This window comes from Salvelinus fontinalis, chromosome 14 (genome assembly GCF_029448725.1).
Source record: "Salvelinus fontinalis isolate EN_2023a chromosome 14, ASM2944872v1, whole genome shotgun sequence".
NCBI classification, from domain to species: domain Eukaryota; kingdom Metazoa; phylum Chordata; class Actinopteri; order Salmoniformes; family Salmonidae; genus Salvelinus; species Salvelinus fontinalis.
In genome coordinates this window covers 45,489,499-45,513,558 of record NC_074678.1, presented here as the reverse complement: position 1 = coordinate 45,513,558, position 24,060 = coordinate 45,489,499, and the positions used below count along the sequence as shown (strand labels likewise).

At 41.1% G+C, this 24,060-nt stretch overlaps 1 protein-coding gene across 2 annotated transcripts; it reads right to left on the bottom strand.

Annotated features, from left to right (window-relative positions):
- Window positions 1-8,980: 8,980 nt before the first annotated feature.
- On the bottom strand, window positions 8,981-14,174 carry LOC129810982 (RNA 3'-terminal phosphate cyclase-like). Of its 2 annotated transcripts, XM_055862031.1 has the most exons (11): window positions 13,696-14,174; window positions 13,478-13,578; window positions 12,817-12,960; window positions 12,441-12,564; window positions 12,151-12,209; window positions 11,921-12,062; window positions 11,509-11,630; window positions 11,099-11,157; window positions 9,861-9,955; window positions 9,543-9,647; window positions 8,981-9,422 (listed from the first exon to the last, which is right to left on the bottom strand). In XM_055862031.1, exons 1-11 carry the CDS (start codon window positions 13,735-13,737, stop codon window positions 9,324-9,326), a joined length of 1,092 nt encoding a protein of 363 aa, XP_055718006.1. In that variant the 5' UTR covers window positions 13,738-14,174; the 3' UTR covers window positions 8,981-9,323. The 2 variants fall into 2 exon arrangements, with proteins under 2 accessions (XP_055718006.1, XP_055718007.1); XM_055862032.1 differs by lacking the exon at window positions 12,817-12,960.
- Window positions 14,175-24,060: the final 9,886 nt, after the last annotated feature.

Sequence of the window (24,060 nt, the reverse complement as noted above, 5' to 3'; positions counted from 1 at the left end):
TGGTATAAAATATTTTTACCCATTTTAAAAGAGAATTAGCGAAATTGAAAAAAATGCAGGCGTTTATAAACAAAATCCAGTCTTACTTTATCAAATGCCTTTTCAAAATCCGCTATAAATACCATTCCTGGCTTCTTATATGTTTCATGATGTTCTATTATTTCTAGTAGTTGTCGTATATTATCTCCAATGTATAGTCCATGTAAAAAAACTGTCTGATCAGGATGAACAATACCTGGTAAAACCAATTTAATTCTGAGTGCTATGCATTTTGCTAGTATTTTTGCATCACAACATTGAAGTGTAAGGGGCCTCCAGTTTTTTAGATAGACTGGGTCTTTATATTTGCCATCTGGGTTTCGTTTTAATAATAGAGAAATCAGACCTTCCTGCTGAGTACCTGACAGACTACTATTTCTATAAGAGTAGTTAAAACAATCTAACAATGGAACTTTTAGTATATCAAAAAATACTTGATATACCTCCGATATGCCATCAAGCCCTGGGGTTTTTCCAGACTGAAAGGATTTAATAGCCTCAAAAAGTTCTTCCATTTTCTGTCCTGCTAAGCATGCAAAATGTAATGATTACTTTTGGGTGTCAGGGAAAATGTATGGAGTAAAAAGTACAGAATTTTCTTTTGGAATGTAGTGAAGTAAAAGTAAAAATGGTCAAAAATAGAAATAGTAAAGTACAGATACCCAAAAAAACTACTTAAGTAGTGCTTTAAAGTATTTTTACTTATGTACTTTACACCACTGGTTACCAACATAATTAATGTTTTGTCATACCCATGGTATACAGTCTGATACACCACGGTTTTCAGCCAATCAGTATTCAGGGCTCGAACCACACAGTTTCTAAAATGCTATATAAACCGCCCAGAACTATTGGTCCATGGCAAGAGGAAAGATTTGTACACTTTAGGGTAGCAAAGGGTTAATCGTATTAAATTGTTCCCTACAAGCCCCTGACCAAATTGATATGATAACCTCTCCAAAAAAGTAGCTTTCTATGTTTTTCACACATTTATATAGGTTGTAGCTACAATAGAATGTTCGCCGGATGATAAAATAATGTTGACACAAATTGGAACGTTCGCATACTAATAGAAAATGACTATTAAACAACAATAGAACATTCTACATACACTATATGACCAAAAGTAAGTGGACACCTGCTTGTCGAAAATCTCATTACAAAATCATGGGCATTAATATGGAGTTGGTCCCCCCTTTGCTGCCAAAACAGCCACCACTCTTCTGGGAAGGCTTTCCACTAGATGTTGGAACATTGCTGCGGGGACTTGCTTCCATTCATCCACAAGAGCATTAGCGAGGTCGGGCGATTAGGCCTGGCTCGCAGTCGGCCTTCCAATTCATCCAAAAAGTGTTTGATGAAGTTGAGGTCAGGGCTTTGTGCAGGCCAGTCAAGTTCTTCCACACCGATCTCTACAAATCATTTCTGTATGGACCTCGCTTTGTGTGGGGAGGCATTGTCATGCTGAAACAGGAAAAGGCCTTCCCAAAACTGTTGCTACAAAGTTGGAAGCACAGAATCCTCTAGAACGTCATTGTATTCTGTAGCGTAAGATTTCCCTTCACTGGAACTAAGGGGCCTAGCCCGAACCATGAAAAACTGTCCCAAACCATTATTCCTCCTCCCCAAACTTTACATTTGGCACTATGCACTCTCCTTTGTTAGCGTTCTCCTGGATTCGTCCGTTGGACTGCCAGATGGGGAATTCATCACTCCAGAGAACGCGTTTCCACTGCTCCAGAGTCCTCCGAAACATGACCTGCCTGGCCGCCTACTTCTTATCACGCTGCTCTCTTAACCCTAATGTCAGATGCACCAATGTGTCAAAGGAAACACCGCTCAACGGATGACCGGAGTCAGTTTACACAATTTGATGACATAGTACACAAAAAAACAAGGACAACTTTTGGCTCCTGAGCACCTCTTTCAAAACTACTGCCTGAAATTATTTTTTTAAAGTTTGAAAGTGCATCTTTAACAAAAGGTAAATAAATATGTTTGCTTTACATAACTTTTTGTTGTTGTTTTACAGCTAATTTCCTGCAATTCTATACATTTTGCCATAGCCATGTTAATATGATATCTGAATGAGAGTGACTAACAAAATTCATTGGGGTTTCCCTGGAGATCAGGGCCGCTGGGCACGTGCCCTGCGTGTCCGGTTGGTAATTCGGCCATGATTACTACAAGTTAAGATAGCTGGCTGGACTAAGTAACCAATCTAAAAAATATTAACTGACATGGGCTAATTGAGTGACTGTCAGTGAGTGACATTTAACAAGAGGAAAACTGCTGGTGAATAACCAAGTTTCCAAATTGAAAGGTGTGCTCTGCCATTTATTGAGTTGTCTCAGCATGTTACCGCAAAGATTTAGGTAAACAAAAAAGGAACATTGCTGATTTATAAGCTCTTCTGTTCCTGACCACCTTAAAACGATGCTCTGTAATCTTCAACCTTACCTGTTATTTAATGAAATATGTTACCTAATTGTTTTGTAGTCATTAGTTCAGTGGCACATTTAATTGAAGTTATGCAATTGGTGACCAGAAAAAAAAGCCAGCCTTTCAGCAATTGGACTATTGCTGATGCCCTAGACAACCCTAAGCAGCCACTAACTAATACATATTGTAAAAGCCCTAAACTAAAATATAAAATGTTTCCATAAATAGTGTAACTAGACATCATCTATAAAGGCTGAAGCTTTAGTACTTCACTTGCTATGTGAGTTGACACCCTCATTATTGGCGGTTTGTTAGAATGCAGTGTATATGACAAAAGTGTGCAAAGCTGTCATCAAGGCAAAGGGTGGCTACTTTGAAGAGTCTCGTAGATTGCTGTGGAATGCACTGTAGAATAATTGTTCTCAATTTCCTTATCTGTATGAGATTGCTTATGCTTCATGTTATAGTTACTGGTTGATGTTTGTTTCAAGAGGAAATGACTGAATATTAAAATATATTTAGATTTGTTTAACACTTTTTTGGTCACTGCATGATTCCATGTGTGTTAATTCATAGTTTTGATGTCTTCACTATTATTCTACAATGTAGAAACAGCATGTTTCCAATAGTGATGTATATATTTTTCAATAATAAGAAATTAATATAAGAAATTGTTATTGAAATCAAAACACATATTAGAGCAAGCGGTAAAGCTTTGCATGACACCAATGTTTGCTATGTAGCACCGACAGATGAAACTATATGGTTTTTTATTAAAGGAGGCCTGGGTAAGCCCAAAATGTAAAATGTTCCAACTTCAAATAATTATTTCTCAATTATGTTTTAAGATGCAAATGTCAAATATATGTCAAGAATCCTTCCTCCAAAGGACCCTTCTAGGGATACAATTGTGAAAATCCCCCAAATCATGGTCCTGTTGTGTTCTAGTTTCGTGAGGAATCACCCACATATAACAGACATACCTGGGACTGATTATAGACTAAATCTATATGCCCTGAACAAAAATATAAAGTGTTGGTCCCATGTTTCATGAGCTGAAATAAAAGATCCCAGAAATGTTCCATATGCACAAAAAGCTTATTTCATCGCTGTTAGTGAGCATTTCTCCTTTGCCAAGATAATACATCCACATGACAGGTGTGGCATATCAAGAAGCATATCAAGAAGCATATCAACACCTTGTGCTGGGGACAATAAAAGGCCACTAAGTTGTGCAGTTTTGTCACACTACAGAATGCCATAGTTTTGAGGGAGCATGCAATAGGCATACTGACTGCAGGAATGTCCACCAGAGCTGTTGCCAGATCATTTCATGTTAGTTTCTCTTATGGTAGAAAAATGAGCATTCATTTTGCCTCCAATGTCATTTTAGAGAATTTGGCTGTCCAACCGGCCTCACAACCGCAGACCACGTGTAACCACGTCAGCCCAGGACCTCCACATCCGACTTCTTCACCTGCGGGATAGTCTGAGACCAGCCACCCAGACAGCTGATGAAACTGTGGGTTTGGACAACCGAAGAATTTCTGCACAAACTGTCAAAAGCCATCTAAGGGTAGTTCATCTGCGTGCTTTGAACAATGAACACAATTGCATTTTGTCGATGGCAATTTGAATGCATAGAGATATCGTGACGGGATCCTGAGACCCATTGACGTGTCATACTTCAGCCACCATCACCTCGTGTTGTAGCATGAAAATGCACGGCCCCATTTCACAAGGATCTGTACACAATTCCTGGAAGCTGAAAATGTCCCAGTTCTTCCATGGCCTGCATACTCACCAGACATGCCACCCATTGAGCACGTTTGGGATGCTCTGGATCGACATGTACGACAGCGTGTTCCAGTTTCCGCCAATATCCAGCAGCTTCGCACAGCAATTGAAGAGGAGTCGGACAACATTCCACAGACCACAATCAACAGCCTGATCAACTCTATGCGAAGGAGATGTGTTGTACAAATGGTGGTCACACCAGATTCTGACAGATTTTCATATCCACGCCCATACCTCTTTTTTTTTCAAGGTATCTGTGACCAACAGCTGCATATCTGTATTCCCAGTCATATGACATCCATAGACCAGGGCATAATGAATTTACTTCAATTGACTGCTTTCCTTATATGAACTGTAACTCAGTAAACTCTTTGAAATTGTTGCATGTTGTGTTTATATTTTTGTTCAGTGTAGCTAAAAAGCTTTCCCAATGGTGTTTCCTTGTTCTGTATGACATTTGGTTTAGTTATCAGCTGGGGTACCATGTGTTGATAGAACTCCACCCATTACAGCCCATTCTATCTTGATGTACCCCCATGTATGGCCTTTGAACCCCCAAGGTGGGCCAATAGAGATTATACCCTGATGAAAACAGCTTGGCTGTCGAAACATTGGAAATAAATGATTGCTCCTAGAGTGTGCAGCTTTTCTTTTTTAAAGGGCCCATAGACTCTTGAGACCCAGCAATTCATTTTTGTTCTCTCTAGTGAACATCAGTTCTTGGTCCGTATCTCTGAGGCCATACAGTCACTGTATTAAGTCCTGTTGTCCCTTTGAGAGGACATTGTAGACTTTTCAATGATATCACGTGTGGGGGTGTGACCTTGACAGCTTCGTCTTCCTGGTTCTTAAAAAAATGGCTGAGGTCAAAATTAGCACAGTCTGTGGATATTTGAAAAGAAGTGTGTGTAATTATCATTTTTGTGAGTTTGATATTCAAATTCTTTCTGGTAAGTGAATATCTCAGGAATAGTTAAGGGAGTTGTCAGGACTGTGTAATACTTTTTTCACATTAAATAAGAGCTTATCAAGAAATGTCCTCTGTATTGGACACCCGGATGCCCCAACTGTTTTTCACCTACTGTACCCATTGACTTTAATGTTATATTTTTTTCATATTTACATCCCAATAATCACTACAGAGGACAATGTTGCACTTACAATAAAAGATAAATAACAACATTTCTTTCTTGGTATCATTTTTTTTCACCCCAAACATGTAATAATAATAATAATCATCATCACGGGTCTCAGGAGGATAGATATGTCATTACCAATCTAATTGTTTCATACCTTAATTTGTGTTGTATTATGAAGTAAATAATATATGAATTGCTTTAGTATGAGAAGATTGTTCCCTTACAATACAACATTTAATTTCATACGCTCAATATACGGAAAGGGGTCATAACATGTAATGCAGTGAAACTACGTTTAGCTACCTCCTATAAGTGGTTATCATACCAAAATATAACTCACAGACATGGACCTTAATGAAAATCATCATTAGACTTTGTCACCCTAAAGTGGACAATTATGTTAAATTTGGCCCTCTGGCCAATGGACTACAGTATACAGTATAGGAGTAAATAAATATATAGTTTGAGCAACTGAAACTAATGACTTAGAAACAATGTTGATTCAACGTATTGACCCTATGTAAGTACTCAGGGTTATTTGTTTACTTTATTTAGGTAAGCACAAAATCATACACATTTGTATTTTTAGTGAACCGTCCTTTAAAGAGGCTACCTCAGTAACGTCCAGAGTTTTTTCTGCCCAGATCACAGGTCATTCAAAATCAAGAAATTTGATTGTTGACCACACGTCTTTTCTTTTCTCTTGCATCCATCAATCATGAAAACATGTATCTGTGATAGAATGTCATTTGTCATAGTCGCTGTTTGTTTCACTTCATTCAATCATAGACTGCAATAAATACTGTACCTTTTCCCCCCTCAAAGAAAAAAAATCAGATAATATGGTTATTGCCAATCAATTGGAGCTTAGAAGAGATACCACATTAAACAAATCCCAATCCCAGAAATATAGTAATAATTGATGCCAGTAAAGGTTGATCTGGCAGCAATGAGATAGAGAATGTTTTCCATCGATCCAGCTCACCTGCTATTAGAGAAATCCAGACCTGCTGAGGTGCTGCTGCTGCGGCTGCAGGTTGGCTCCAGTCACTGTGCTCTTGGGCCCTCCAGGACACGACGTCTGACATGCCTACATTGGAGTACAGCAAAAGGGAAGGTTTGGGGGCCACCCAGGGCCTCAGCGACAACTCTGTGGATCACTTTGCCCCTTCCAACCCCAGAATATGATCAAGTCGATGTTTACCAAACGATAGAGGGGCTTTGTGAGTACTGTACCTCTGAGTGTGCCGGAGGAACGCAAAGCTAGGGATGGTGGGGTCAGGTAACCGCCTCAGGTTACTGCAATGTGATTGGCCCTCACATGGTGCTCCTGTTCCTGTTACAACGCAGCCACGGTGTGAATTTCAAGTTTCTCTCAGATTTATCAGCCACTAATTTGTTATTTCCTCTCTGTAGATAGATATCGATCTGCTCTATAAATGCTGGTCATTTTTCATTTAATTGCAGTGCTGTGCTGTGTATTATTTCACACACCATGCATTGAGGAGTCTTGTTTGTATTTGGGGGTCATGTGGAGACGACCTGATACTCTGCCCATCTGACATCACGGAAACACAGGACAAGTGAACATGTAGCTGTAGGGAGAAGGCTTACCTGCACTACTCAAGAAGGAATTCAAAAAAGGGAATGGTTGTACATGCAGTTTCCTCTAATCTGTACAGTATATTATAAAGAACCACCCAGCCACAGGATTATTAGTGCAAGGGAGTTTTCTTGAGAGGGTGTTTTATGTTTTGTGATGTAATGTAAATTGGTATACAACTCAGTATGTGAGCTTCCAATAAAAACGGCATTGTTTTCAATCTAAAACACAAGAGGGTAAAATTAGGAAGTTGGTGACTTCTATAAGCAACAGATGCACATGACTGTTGTGAATAACTAGAGATTGAATAACGCTCAGTGGCCACAACCTCCTCACCAATGAGATCTGCATAGTCATTCACATGGGCTAGACCCATTCTTTCCCCTCTATTGTCCCTGCGTCTGGGGGTGGTGAGTCAAAGCGGTTAGAACAGGCCACAAAAGGAGCTGAGCAACAAACCTTGCCGTGAACCCTTAAGCCCTCACACATTCACCACTTACTTTCATAACCACTCAATGAGCAAAGCTAAAACATACAATAGTTTACCTTCTCGTTACTCAGAGCTTGTTGAAAAGGTTCCGTCAAGTTGCAGCAGCCGTAAAGGAAAAAAAAGTATGCTTTGCCAGGAGTAGTTACATAAGGTTTTCCACAGGTCGCATGCTTTCCAGTCAGACAAACCTGCAACTATTTCTGCTAGTTATCTGGAATAAGATAAAAATTACTGTGTTTACACAGGCAGCCCAATTCTGATATTTTACCCACTAATTAGTCTTTTGACCAATCACATCAGATATTTTCCCCAAAATATCTATGATTGGTCAAAAGTTCAAATGGAGAAAGAAAGATCAGAATTGGGCTGCCTGCGTAAACGAAGCCTAAGCACCTCAACATGTGTAGTGCCAAAGGGTTCTTCTTGCTGTTAAATCATTAGGTGGCAAGTATAACAAGACCATGCTATCAAGCTGAGTCAGCTAGATAGTTATTAATATCAGACAGGCAACTCCATGTGATGTCTATGTAATTACTCTCAAGCACATCTAATAAGATTTTTGGAACAAGTTATTGACTTGAGTTAAATTGTTGCCAACCTGTCCTTAAAATATTTGTTTGAATCACAAATATGATATTTTGCATTATGACAGACTAAGAGTGATGAGTCGTGCAGTGGTCTAAGACACGGCATTGCAGTGCTTGAGGTGTCACTACAGGCCCGGGTTTGATCCCAGGCTATGTCACAACTGGCCGTGACCGGGATTCCCATAGTGTGGTGCACAATTGGTCGAGTGTTGTCCGGGTTAGACCGGGGGGTGGCTTTACTTGGCTCATCGCGCTCTAGTCCTTGTGGCAGGCCGGGCGCATGCAGGCTGACTTCGGTCATCAGTTGAAAGGTGTTTCCTCTGACACATTGGTGGGGCTGGCTTCCCAGATTTAGCGGGCAGGTGTCAAGAAACGAGATTTGGTGGGTCATGTTTCGGAGGATGCATGACTCGACCTCTCCTGAGCCCATTGGGGAGTTGTAGCGATGAGACAAAATAACAATTGGATATCACAAAATTGAGAAAAAGGGGGTAAAAATATTCATTTAGAATTTTTTTTTTTTTTATGTCATCACTGATTACTAACTTCTAGCTACATATTTATCCAGGTCTGTGAAAAATATTTTACTCAAAATCATCTGTTCTGGGAAGGAATTTTATTTGTAAATGTTTACAAAAAAAGTGGCAAATCTCCAAATTGTTTATTTTTTATCATATGACTAAAACAGTAGCCAACAAACCTCTGCAGTCTAGTCTGCATTACCTTAGTGACCATCAACAAAAAATTATATAATTAATTGACCTAAGAAAGGACAGCAGCATGGAACTAAAATGATAAACTAGGGACAAAGAACATGAAAATGTTTGTCGTAAAAGCCAGTATGCACTAAGGCGCTTCAACAAACTACTGAAACATACACCACTTCCACGCAGAAATCGAAGATTTTTATTATAACAGTGTAAGGCATTAATACCCTGAGTTATACAAGCTAAGAGGGTAATGATAGTTAATGCAATAGGGGGAAAAGGACAACAATGACCAACTCATGTGGCTGTATGTTTCTAAACCAATAATTAATTTGCTTGAATATCGAGCCACAAGGGCTATAAATCATAATATAAATAGAAGCAGCGTCAGACTATTCAGTGACGTCACAGTAGTGTATCGGCTATGAGTCCTCAAGTCTCTCCAGTGCCTCTTCTATCCACGACTGCAGGTGGAGATGTCAACATAAAAAAAGGTGGGGAGACAACACATGGGCGTGGCTAGAAATGAGGGTTGGTGACACCCACTCCTTGGCATTCGATGATGTAGGTGTCATTGCTAGCATTCTCATCTTCTGCCTTGGTCACTGTAAACTTAGCCTGGACATAAGGACAACACTTTCTATTAAAAAGTTGACTGGTTTTATAAAAGTTTATAAACCATTGACATTAATAAATGTGCGTCTTCGGAAATAAATTAAAAACATTTTTGGGACCCACCTGGGTGAGCTGCTCTGCCACATGGATGGCAGTCTGTGTGTGTAGGGTGACTGGGCCAGTGCGGATTCTGGAGGTGCCATTCGCCAAGGCCATGAAGAGGATGAGCTGCCAGAAAGTGTAAGACAAAGAGTTCAGTATGACTCTAAATAGAGTAAGTTCAAGCAGCTGCTGTTAGATGGAGAGTAAGGCAAAGACAGGGGTCAAGCACCTATTCAACTTGGACTTGGAAGTTCACGTTACTTACAATTAGTATAGATCACTTACAGGAGGACACCTAACATTGCGTTGTAAAATACCTGTGTGTGTGTCATTGCTAACCTGGTCCTGGAGAAACTCGTCCACACAGCCGTTGTGCCTTATATTCCTGAGCAGCATCTCTGCAGCCTCGAAGCCCACTTTGTCTGCATACACACCTGAGGCACAGGAGAAAAGCATTAGTTGTCATTTTTTATTATTCTTTTTAGATCTGGGCCTGTATTTTTGGTGTCTAATAGAGCAGAAGTGGGATCTAGGATCAGGTACCCCCTCGTAAATTTTTTCATCATAATCTAAAACGGCAAAACTGATCCCAGATCAGCAGGCCTCTTATGGCGTATGCATGCTTCCCAGTCAAAACAGTTCGCAAGAGATTGCGCAAATATTACGACAACATTTTGCGACATTTTTGTTAGCGTTGGACTTCGGTAATGGCTTTTGTCTGTCCGGGCACACATTTTTCCTCGAGGTAAGCCGATGGCTAAGCCCCTTCGTCTGATTGGTCCACAGTAGGGATTATTCAATAAAGCATTTGTCATTCAATGAGAGAACTCATTTTCATTTAAAAAAATTCATTGTGAAATACTGCACCAAACATCTTAGTTTACTGTAAAATTGCGCGACTAAGATCTCCTCTGCAAAAATGTCAAAATTAACCGACAGATTTCTTGAGTCATCTTAGATTAATTCTGACTATTTTCAGGAAGTGTATACTGGCCACTGCCTCTCAAAACGGACAAACAGTAATATTGCCTAAGGGAGTATGTGAGCACACTCGTTCGGTTCGCCTAGCTGAGCTCGAAGCATGCCAACGCCTTTACTTTAAGCTTTATGAATACTGGCCCAGAGGTTATCAGTGTGTGCCAGAGAGGTTTGAGTCATTTGTTTCCCTTAACAGGTGCACTGCATACGCCTCCTAACTCTGCTCCCAAGAGAACAAACTGTGTTGTTGTAGAAACAGACAATCAAAAAAAAAAAAAAAAAAAAAAAAACGACCTACGGATGCATCTGCTGATGACAATTTGAAAATAGTAGCCACTATTGCCAAACAAAATACAATGAGCAAGATTTTCCCCTTTCTCAATATTTTCCTATTTCTCCACCGTTGACAACTTACCCTGTATGGCCTTAGAAATGTTCATGTTGATGCACTACTTCACTCACCATCCAATCAGATATTACAGTTTCACATCCTAGCATAGACATGCTAGGCATTCTCTGTCGGATTCTGCCGACTAGTGGTACATCGTGTACTGTACACTTCACAGACCAAGCAAGCACAAGAACAGTGGATTTCTCACCTTTCTTCCCAAGAGCTGACCCTGCAAATATACAGCCCGTGGAAGACTCTGCGATGATTCTGGTGAGGATAGACAGCATGTCAAAAATGAGGTAGAACTGCAAAGCATTTAACACGGCAGATCGCCCATGGCAGTAAAAAATAAAAACAATTTAAAATACCCTTCTCTCGTCTATCCACCAAACTAGGGACACAACATTATGCAAGCCATCAGTCTACTTATGAATGATTTTTCAGATGACGCCATCAATACACCCTCTACTAGTGCAAGTGGTTTGACAAGGATCGTCACCAAAAACATTGGCATAGTGACTGATACAGGTTTACTGAGGTCATACGGGTATTGGCATCTTTTGACAGTGTTTACAGTCGGAGGGTTCACGTAACGTAAAACGTCAGGTATACGCTCACATGATGCCGTTGCCGCTCCCACAGGCCATGTCCTTCTCCTGCAGCGTTTGGATGTTTATGTACAGGTCCTTTATCTCTCTCCTGATAACTCTTGTCGCCGTCGTTGCCATGTCCTTGGCGAGCTGGAGGAAAACAATTATGAGCTCACTCAAAACTGCACTCAAAATGTAGTCATTGTTTTCTCCCACGTGCATAGAGGGTAGCACATGTATCGGTGGAAAGAACGGTTCCGTGGCGTAAATTTCACCTGTCCAGAAACATCTAATTCATTGTTTGTAAGTACACAAGTGGAATAAGGATGAAAACGACTCAACTCCATTACTAGAGTAGTACATTATTACACAGGTAAAACATTAACTTAATGTAAAATTCCTAGGCAATTCTAACCCAAAGCCAATCCTTTGTACTGTACCTTATAGGGTAGCACCCCAGCAACAAAGGACCTGCCATATATCTTGGTGATGGTCCCTCGTTCGGTCATGGTGACGGGGCTCAGCTCACTCACTGGGTTTACCTTGGCCACCACCTCACCTCCACCTTTGGGGTAGTAGCCCCTATTCGAGACAGAAGAAGTGTCATTTTTTGGGGGGCCAGGCAGTATTATCCCACCAACAATTCTCCAACACGGGAAGGGATACGAACCTCATTCTCAAATCACAGTCAAAATGTACTCCAAACTTCTCCACGATGGGCTTGAATACCTGGAAGACATTTGTTTGTATTAAAGTATTTCCAATGGCATTTAACAACAATAGGAGAATGGCAAATAAGAGGATGTCGAGTGACAGTCATATACCAAGCGGCCATCTGCGGGTTTATCATAAGACACAGGGTATATAACTTGAGAGAAGTCCAATTCATGATTTCCCAGGAACACAAGCCCCCATTACAACCACTGGCACCTCTACAAACACCGGTTAGGTTAACCATACCTTTATGGTGTAGTCAATCTGCGGGGCCATGTCTGCGTTGGTGCCCCCCTTCAGACAGAGCTCCGAGGGTCCGTCAGCATACAGGGCACAGGGTAGAGAGACCTGCAGCAGCAGCCCAACACTCCTGGCGCAGAGCGACACAGAAGTACGAGTTAGATGGAGACTAATGTAGTACGTTTCTTCCGATTTGTTTGGTGAAATTAAGTATTGAATTCTATAGACACTTCTAGATATTGTTTTGGATAGTGTTTCTACGGCTATAAAACATGTCAGGTTGATAGTAACTACAAGGTTTTTAACACAACAAACTGTCTGTCCCATACTCTATTTGAATGTTTAGTTTGGAAGAACGGAGAAGCAGCCTGACATGATTTACCCTGCTGTTTGGGGGTCTGCGGTGTGCTTCCCAGCCTTTATTTTCCCAGGGGTGAGTGTGACTTCAGTAGATCCCACTGTGCCACCCTCTAGATTTCCACAACAAATGTCTCTCACCAACTCCAACCCTGACAGATGTTGTGGTCTTGTGAAAAGGGGAAGGGGGGTGGCGGGTTAACAATGAAATGAACAAACGTCTTATTTCACTATAAAAAATAAGTAGGCTTTGATATTATCTGTGCAGAATAACATAGGCGATGAAGGAAAAGTTGAGTAGGCTAGTTCGGTTGTTGATAGGAATAAGTGAACAGCCATGTGCTAGCGCATTAACCAACAAAGGATCACATGAAACATGTAACGAGGGCATCTGCCGTTCAATATAAAACAAATTAGACAGTTACAAATAAAGGCTGTAAAACCGGTATCAATTGTATATCGGAGACGTACGTTAATGCTACATCTACTTTGAAAAGAAAGGTCCTTTAGACCAACTTTGCTTTGTTTTCTGATTCACTAAACTTCTGTCTGGGGTCGCTGGGGATCGCCCCAGGGCTATAGACTGCGACTAGAGTGAAGCTTACATTTATTAGTAATGACATGTGGCTTTTGTTGTTATACATACTCTCTATAATATTATGGCAAATATTTATGAAATGAATTACCTTAATCCTGGTGTACTTCTACCTGCGCGGATTTTGTGTATTCTGATGGATGCGCCGTTGATGCAACTCAGTGCGGCGGTTACTCTCAAAATTTGCCCGCCCTGAAAGAGGACAAAACATGACAATGTACACAGTAAATACATATCCTAAGTTTACTGTCAAACCATTTTTATAAAATATGTAGTAGAAAGTGTATTTTAATCGTGTGAAATACTCACACCCTCCATTATACTTCCGTCCATTTCCACTGCTGCGGCCATTTTTGAAAAAATAAGACAAATATTTATACTTTTCAATGACTTCACCGCTATAAGAAATGTATTATTGCGGCCTTTAATGATGCGAAAACACGCCAACGTGGATGGTCTGCTCTGAAGTAGCCTTGGACAGCGCTTGTAGAAGACACTCGGCGGTGTCTGGGGCAGACAATACAGCAAGTCCAACCGCGAACTTCCCCCAACAGTCACTGCGCAGTGCGGTAGTACTTAGGCCTAATCAATTAACGCAATTTCTTATCACTGAGAAAACAGTTACATCCACAATGGTCCCAAAAACGGGTTATATTTGAACTGGGATGTTCACATGTTATTCAAAAATGTCCATGGAATATATTGCTCAGCATAGGCTGCTACCACAGAGCTGCTACTCTTGAGTCTGTTGATAGTTAGCACATGCGCACTCGTGATCAGCAAGCAACGCAATGAACCCCACTCTCCCTGTTCAAACTTGGTAGTGGGGGGGGAAAGGGTCATGGCTAGAAGGATTCCAGTTTTAGTCAAATTAAGGTCAAAAAGTTGTTGTTTTGTTCTTGCATTTTAGCTAACCCTTTTCCTAGCCTTAACCTAATCCTCATAACCTGCTACGTTAAGGTTAGGAAAAGAGTTTGGATTAGCAAAAATGCTAAAAAATAATACACTTTTGACCGTAATTTGACAAAAACTGGATCCCTTCTCTCCATGGCTGGGGAAAAAAGCCTAGAAAAAAGGAGATTCCCGAAAAACAAGCCAATTCCATACAGCTACGACTTTTTCGTCGCAGGTTATGATAATTAACGTATCAGGTTAGGAGCTATAGGTTAAGGTTAGTGAAAAGTAATTTGTAATGAAGTAGCGTGTTTTTATGGAGTCCCAGAAAAAAGTGGCACCAAATGAGATCATCGCAAGAGACATATCGGAATTATCAACGTGCGGTTGTTGTACTGTGTGTGACTATGTTATGTAGGGAATGTGTTATTAATTTCTTGTCAAATAAAGCGTAACCAAACGTTCTAGGTGAATCAACAGCCAAGGTAAGTAGCAAATCAAGTTGGTTATTTTGACTGGATTTACGGACTAGTAGCCCAGTCTGAATATACTAGTGGACCACTAGTCCAATAACTCCAGTCAAATGAACTTGATTCGCCACTCAGTGCAAGCAAATATTTTGATAACTAACCCAAGATAGACCACAATATGTCATTTCCAATGGGAGCAAATTAAGCAGAGTGGGCAGAAAAAGCAAGGAGGTGGGCAGGGCCAACACGAGCTAGCGTTCTAGTATGTATTTGCATATTTCCGTTAGGAACGCCTACTCTATGAAGCGCTTGTGTGCAATAAGCAGTTTGCCCTTGCCCTTCTAAACAAAAAACAAAAATTGAAACTTTTAGAAAGGGTAAAGTCTACAAATCTTAGTGCACTATGTTAGTAACATTACAGTTTTGGGAACGGAAAACTGTTTTGAGATCGAATGTTTCATCAATAACAAAATTAGAAGAATGTTGGCCAAGTATCATCTAGCTCTATCTTCTCCCACTTCCCATCAATGGACTTCCTCTCAAAAAATATCATAACGCCCCCCCTCCCCCAGATGCTAACCTCCCGTTATTGTAATGTTAACACTATGTACAAAAAGTGCTGTACTTTTTAAACGGTTCACCCGATGTGGATGAAAATAACCTAAAATTAAAACTGACAGTATGCACTTTAACTTCAAAGTAAATGTTTAATTTAAAATCCAAACTTGTGGAGTATAGAGCCAAGAGAAGAACAAATGCTTCACTGTCCCAATAATTACAGAGGGCACTGTTTTATCTGTGGTGCAAGTATGGGTAGCTGCAGCCCAATATGGCGACCGGAGTCAGTGTGTCGATAGGAGTGGGTGTATGGAAAGCGAATCAGTTAATTCAGCAGATTTGTTGCCACCATTTGCCAGTGCAAATGACTAGTGCACCAGCACCAGCACCAGTATTGTATAGAGCCGCTTGCTGACCTGAGATGCTTCCCACAGGGCCGCTGTATCAGCTACATCAGGATGTCGCCGGCAGTAGCTAACATGTTGACCAGTGCACAGGTGTTGTATCAAGGTGCCTGCCAACCTGAGGTGCTTCCCACTGGGCAGCTGTATCACGGTGTCACAGGGAGTAGCTAACGTGGCAATTCTTTTTCCCTCACAGAATTGTATTTCAAGTGGGATAGCAGCCTACACAAGAAATAACTAATATTGAAAACCAATTTGGATGTCACATTTTAATTTTTTTTATTCTTTAGATACATACAGTCTACTCAATGTGGAGGGTATGAACGGCAACAACACCGGTGTCCTTCGCTCCCACTTGTCAAGCACTACTCTCCCGCAACCACTTGCCAAGCACTACTCTCCCGCAACGGCGTGGGAAGATAGCTACCTAGTAGCCAATATCAGGGTGACAGACACAGTAAGCCCACATATACAACGCATACAAGCAACAGTACATCCATCATCAGTACATTTAATCAAAATTAAACAATTGTACGTTTTATAGCTGAAAATGTACAACTATCTGAGTAAAACTAACAGTGAACGATGACTCCGACTCATAATCTGGCTTCAAAACAGAATTACAAATTCTAATGGGAGGGTAGTTGCGTGGTTACTCCTTTCCTTTTGACACACCCACTCCTTCCCTCACGCCCACTACTTTCTTTTCGACACACCCACTTGCCCATACTCTGGTCGCCTTATTGGGCTGCAGCCAGAGCCGTAGCCAGGGTCTAAGTTTTAGTGAGGCCCGGATGGGGGAGATTGTAAGGGTGTGTCATGCAAGGGAGAATACAGTACATTTTTTGCAATTATACACATTTTGCTATGGGTCGGAAAGAAAAAATTGCAGTTTTACAGCTAATTTCCTGCAATTCTACAAATTTTCCATGGGGTGGAGAGACGTTTTACATTTTAAAGCTAACTTCCTGCAATTTTACAAATTTTTCCATGATTTATGCCATGTTAATATGATATCTGAGCGAGAGTGATTCATGAAATGAATGGGGGCCCCCTGGAGGTCAGGGCACCTGGGCACGGGCCCTGTGTGCCTGGTCGGTAATTCGGCAATGATTACTACAGTCGTGGCCAAAAGTTTTGAGAATCACACAAATATAAATTTTCACAAAGTTTGCTGCTTCAGTATCTTTAGATATTTTTGTCAGATGTTATTATGGAATACTGTTGTATAATTACAAGCATTTCATAAGTGTCAAAGGCTTTTATTGACAATTACATGAAATTGATATTGATGCAAAGAGTCAATATTTGCTGTGTTGACCCTTCTTTTTCAAGACCTCTGCAGTCCACCCTGGCATGCTGTCAATTAACTTCTGGTTCACATCCTGACTGATGGCAGCCCATTCTTGCATAATCAATGCTTGGAGTTTGTCAGAATTTGTGGGTTTTTGTTTGTCCACCCACCTCTTGAGGATTGACCACAAATTCTCAATGGGATTAAGGTCTGGGGAGTTTCCTGGCCATGGACCCAAAATATCAATGTTTTGTTCCCCGAGCCACTTAGTTATCACTTTTGGCTTATGGCAATGTGACCCATCATGCTGGAAAAGGCATTGTTCATCACCAAACTGTTCCTGGATGGTTGGGAGAAGTTGCTCTCGGAGGATGTGTTGGTACCATTCTTTATTCATGGCTGTGTTGTTTAAAACAAATATTTTATTAAAGTAAAGTAATGTAAATAAATAATAAGTGATAAGCAGTAATGGGCAGCCACTACCATCATGGGACTTTTATTAATTGTTTTATTCGGTGTTGTTACAGCATTCAACCCACATAATGCATAGTGCATTTAATGTTTTAAAAAATAATCGAAAAACTGTGATTATTTTTTAATAATCGAACCAAAACCGAACCAACCTCAAAAAGCACTAAACGCTCAGCCCTACTAGATGGAGAGGGAGGGGTTCAGTCCCAGGGTCCCTAGCTTGGTGATGAGCTTGGAGGGGACTATGGTATTGAACGCTGAGCTGTAATCTATGAACAGCATTCTCACAGTAAGTTGAGACCCTGATTGAATTCCGAATGTCCGGACCTCTCCAATAGTGTGTGATTGCGGCCCTCAATTTGGATGTTCCTGCATGTGGGCATTCATGAATCAGCAACCTCCTCGAGCATCCCATTGGTTCCTGCATGTTAAGTGACACTTTTTATATTCTGGATTTCCCCTACTTGTCTATGCGATTAAAATGTGGGTCAAAAGGGAAATAAAAGTATTATGAGTTTTTCATTTAGGCTATGACAGTGTAATTAATGTACAATGTAGTATCCAAAAAAGTATGAAACAAACATTTGACTTAGATTAGATTCTTCAAAGTAACCACCCTTTATGACAGCTTTGCACACTCTTGGCATTCTCTCAACCAGCTTCACCTGGAATGCTTTTCCAGTCTTGAAGGAGTTCCCACATGCTGAGCACTTGTTGGCTGCTTTACCGTCACTCTGCGGTCCAACTCGTCCCAAACCATCTCAATTGGGTTGAGGTCGGGTGATTGTGGAGGCCAGGTCATCTGATGCAGCACTCCATCACTCTCCTTCTTGGTCAAATAGCCCGTATACAGCCTGGAGGTGTGTTGGGTCATTGTCCTGTTGAAAAACAAATGATAGTCCCACGTAGCGCAAACCAGATGGGATGGCGTATCGCTGCAGAATGCTGTGGTAGCCATGCTGGTTAAGTGTGCCTTGAATTATAAATAAATCACTGACAGTGTCACCAGCAAAGTACCATCACACCTCCTCCATGCTTCACGGTGGGAACAACACATGGGAAGATCATCCGTTCACCTACTCTGCATCTCACAAAGACACAGCGCTTGGAACCAAAAATCTCAAATTTGGACTCATCAGACCAAAAAACAGATTTACACCAGTCTAATGTCCATTAGTCGTGTTTCTTGGCCCAAGCAAGTCTCTTCTTATTATTGGTGTCCTTTAGTAGTGGTTTCTTTGCCGCAATTCGACCATGAAGGCCTGATTCAAGCAGTCTCCTCTGAACAGTTGATGTTGAGATGTGTCTGTTACTTGAACTCTATGAAGCATTTATATTGGGCTGCAATTTCTGAGGATGGTAACTCTAATGAACTTATCCACTGCAGCAGAGGTAACTCTGGGTCTTCCTTTCCTGTAGCGGTCCTTATGAGAGGAGCCAGTTTCATCATAGGGCTTGATGGTTTTTGTGACTGCACTTGAAGAAACTTTCAAAGATCTTGATATGCTCCGAACTAACTGACCTTCATGTCTTAAAGTAATGATGGACTGTCGTTTCTCTTTGCTTATTCAAACTGTTTTTGCCACAAGACATGGTCTTTTACGAAATAGGGCTATCTTCTGTATACTACCCCTACCTTGTCACAACACAACTGATTGGCTCAAACGCATTAAGAAGGAAAGAAATTCCACAAATTGACTTTTAACAAGGCACACCTGCTAATTTAAAAGCATTCCAGGTGAATACCTCATGAAGCTGGTTGAGAGACTGCCAAGAGTGTGCAAAGCTGTCATCAAGGCAAAAGGTGGCTACTTTGAAGAATCTCAAATATATTTAGATTTGTTTAACACTTTTTTGGTTACTACATGATTCCATATGTGTTATTTCATAGTTTTGATGTCTTCACTATTATTCTACAGTGTAGAAAATAGCAAAATACAGAAAAACCCTGGAATGAGTAGGTGTCTCCAAACTTTTGACTGGTACTGTATTTGATACCATTTCACTGATTCAGTTCCAGTCATTACCACAAGCCTGTTCTCCCCAATTAAGGTGCCACCAACTTCCAGTTCTCCCTTCCTAACTGTTTTACATTTCCTGAGACCAACCAGAAAATGTTCCTAGGCCAAATATTCCCAGATGTTGTGCTCTCTCGTTTCTGCATCGCCAAATTTTGCACAGGCAAAGGAGTAGGCTGGGTGCACTTCAATTGCTCATTAGGTGCATAGACTGCAGGGGTGTCGTAGCACCTCCGCTACTTCTTACAATGGTGCTCCTTTAGTAAAGTTTAGATCAAAGCTGAATCAATGTTTTGGACTGTTGCAACCCATCATTCAGGGCAGGTGGGGCTGTTTTGAGCCCCACCTGTTTAGCTAATATGTATATATAAAAGTTTGGACACTCCTACTCATTCCAGGGTTTTTCTTTATTTTTACTATAAAACCCTTGAATGAGTAGGTCTGTCCAAACTTTTGACTGGTACTGTACATCAAACACATGATTTCCATGTGGACCGTTTAGAAATTACAGCACATTTTGTACATAGTCCCCCCCATTTTAGGGGAGAAAGGGTATTTGGACAAATTCAGTTATATGTGTATTAAACACAGGAGGTTGGTGGCACCTTAATTGGGGAGGATGGGCTTCTGGTAATGGCTGGAGCGGAATCAGTGTAACAGTATTAAATACATCAAACACATATTTTCCAGGTGTTTGATGCCATTCCATTTGCTCTGTTGGGGCCATTATTATGAGCTGTTCTCCCCTCACCAGCCTCCACTGGAAGGGACTTTTAAATGAAGTAGAAGCAAATACACTATATATACAAACGTATGTGGACAACCTTTCAAATTAGTGGATTCTGCTATTTCAGCCACACCCGTTGCTGACAGGTGTATAAAATCGAGCACACAGCCATGTAATCTCCACAGACAAACATTGGCTGTAGAATGGCCTTAATGAAGAGCTCAGTGACTTTCAACGTGGCACCGTCATAGGATGCCAGCTTTCCAACAAGTCAGTTTGTCAAATTTCTGCCCTACTAGAGCTGCCCCGGTCAACTGTGCTGTTATTGTGAAGAGGAAACTTCTAAGAGCAACAACGGCTCAGCCAGGATGTGATAGGCCACACAAGCTCACAGAACTAGACCGCTGAGTGCTGAAGCACGTAGCACGTAAAAAATGGTCTGTCCTCGGTTGCAACACTCACTACAGAGTTCCAAACTGCCTCTGGAAGCAACTTCAGCACAAGAAATGTTTGTTGGGAGCTTCATGAAATGGGTTTCCATTGCCGAGCAGCCGTACACAAGCCTAAGATCACCATGCGCAATGCCAAGCGTCGGCTGGAATAGTGTAAAGCTCGCCGCCATTGGACTCCCTGGAGTGACGAATCACGCTTCACCATCTGGCAGTCCGATGGACGAATCTTGGTTTGGCGGATTCCAAGAGAACACTACCTGACCCAGTGCATACTGACATGTTTGGTGGAGGAGGAATAATGGTCTGGAGCTGTTTTTCATGGTTCTAGCTAGGCCCCTTAATTGCAGTGAAGGGAAATCTTAACGCTACAGCATTCAATGACATTCTAGACGATTCTGTGCTTCCAACTTTGTGGCAAGAGTTTGAGGAAGGTCCTTTACTGTTTCAGCCTGACAATGCCTCCATGCAGAATCTCCACATGAGACCTGGACAGAGTCTGAGGACAAAGTGAGCGAAATTATCTCTGAGAAATTGAAGATGGATGATTTAGGTGGAGAGCGCCCACAGGACTGGAAAACCCACCACCGGCCCAGATGACAAGCCCAGGCCGATAGTGGTCAAGTTCCTGATGTTGAAGGACATGGTAGATGTTCAGGAACGAGCCATTAACTTGAGAGAAACGTATATATCTTCCTCAACGAGGACTATCCAGAAGCTGTGCGCCAGAAGAGGAAATAACTTATCCCAGCCATGAAAGCTGCCAGAGCGTGTGAGGACATTGCTTACATCTGCTATGACAGGCTCATTTTCCACCCTTCCTCCCAGAAGACTGGAAGGGATGAGCGAGCTAAGCCTATGGGCTTGTTGCTTCAACCCTGCAGAACACACACACACACACCAATTGATTAATGGACTGCTGAATGTAGATTTGTTTTATCTAGCTTTATTTGCTATTTTCTATATTATGTCTATCTCTGATAAGCTACCCAGGAAAGGGCTGAAAGTTTCACATATTCATATGTGTAGCCTTAGAAATAAAGTTCATGAAATGAATAACTTGCTAACATCAGATAACATTCATATCGTAGCCATTTCTGAGACTCACCTAGATAATTCATTTGATGATACAGCAATAGCAATACAAGGATATAACATCTATAGAAGAGACAGAAATGCTTACGGGAGAGGTGTTGCTGTATATAGCCATATCTCTGTAATGCTTAGAGAGGATCTTATGTCATGTGTTATTGAAGTGTTGTGGTTGCAGGTTCACTTGGCACATCTAAAGCCTTTTCTTTTGGGTTGTTGTTATAGGCCACCAAGTGCTAACAGTCAGTATCTAAATAATGTGTGTGAAATGTTTGATAGTGTATGTGTTGTCAACAGAGAGGTCTACTTTCTTGGGGACCTGAATATTGACTGGTTTTCATCAAGCTGTCCGCTCAAGAGGAAGCTTCTTACTGTAACCAGTGCCTGAAATCTGGTTCAGGTTATTAATCAACCTACCAGGGTGTTTACAAACACTACAGGAACAAGATCATGCACATGTATCGATCACATTTTTACTAATACTGTAGAACTTTGCTCTAAAGCTGTATCCGTACCCATTGGATGCAGTGATCACATTATAGTTTGTTATATCCAGGAAAGCCAAAGTTCCAACAGCTGGGCCTAAAATAGCGTATAAGTGATCATACAAAAGATTTTGCTGTGACTCATGTGGATGATGTTAAAAATATTTGTTGGCCTGATGTGATTAATAAGGAGCATTGAGATGCCGCACTTGATGAATTTATGAAATAGTTTCTTAGAATTATTGATAAACATGCACCTGTAAAGAAACTGACTGTTTGAACTGTTAAGGCTCCACGGATTGATGAGAAATTGAAAAACGGTATGGTTGAAAGATGGGGCAAAAGGAGTGGCTAATAAGTCTGGTTACATATCTGACTGGCTGACTTACTGCGAATTGAGAAATGATGTGAATAAACTCAACAAAAAGAAGAAATTGTATTATGAAGACAAGATCAATGATATAAAGATGGAAAAAAAATGGGAGTACTTTAAATTAAATTATGGGCAGAAAGACAAATTTAACTCCATCTTCCATCAAATCAGATGGCTTATTCATCACAAAACCATTTGATGCTGCCTTATTATTTTAATGATTACTTCACTGGCAGTGGGCAAACTTAGGCAGGAAATGCCAACAACGAACAGTGAGCCATCGTATTCATGCATAAAAAAACAAATAATGAAAGAAAAGCATTGCAAGTTTGAATTTTGTAAAGTTCATGTGGGACAGGTGGAAAAATTATTGTTATCGATCAATAATGACAAACCTCCTGGCATTGACAACTTAGATGGAGAGCTCCTGAGGATGGTAGCTGACTCTAAAGCCACTCCTATCTGTCATATATTTAATCTGAGCCTAGAGGAAAGTCTTTGTCCTCAGGCCTGGAGGGAAGCCAAAGTAATTCCGCTACCCAAGATTGGTAAAGTGGGATTTACTGGTTCTAGCAGCAGACCTATAAGCTTGATGCCAGCTCTATGTCCATGATTTTGTAATGAGATGTTTGACGAGCAGGTGTCCACATACTTTCGGTCATGTAGTGTATGTTAAATGAGAAACTATTGAGCATGGAGAGCCCCCTTTGGCGAAAATTTACAGCACCCCCACCCCCAAACTACTCCCAGCGGCTTTGTCACCAGTAGGCTTAGGCTACCACATCCTTATATATTTTCATAAGCGCAACATGATTCCAAGAGACATGTTGGAATGTCTGACTGAAATACGGAACACATTAAAAAATATATATTATTTGGTATTAGTGGTGTTTGAATTTGTTGATAAAATGCGGACTTGATTGTTTGGTTGCGGGACAAAGTGCAAAAACGCAAGACTGTCCTGCACAATCCGGGAGATGTGGTCACCCTACATATAAAAACCAGAGAAAGGAGGATATCGGAATTCCATTAGGCAATGAATTGAAGATCGTGTAACGCCTCACACAGCAGATTGTCGACCAATCGCGTTCCCGTTGTTATGCTGCGTCACGCGGTTGCTAAACTAATCGTCACGAAATCTCAGGGTATGAGTCGAGAAACCTGCATATTTCCCTCGAAAGTACGTAGTCACGATTCCCCAGCTATACTATATAACAGGTAACCAATTACTTATCTCGGAAAAGATTTGTAATGTTGACGAAATTCATGCTAATTTGGGTTTTTGAGCTAGCGCCCAATTGACTCTCATTCGCCCCTTGAAGGAGAGCTCATGTCCCTGAAACGTCCAGAATGCATCGCGCGGTCCATTGACGACGCATGGTCAAAGTACACACGTTAATACGAGTTTCCCTCCTGGTCACTGACACATTCCACTTTTC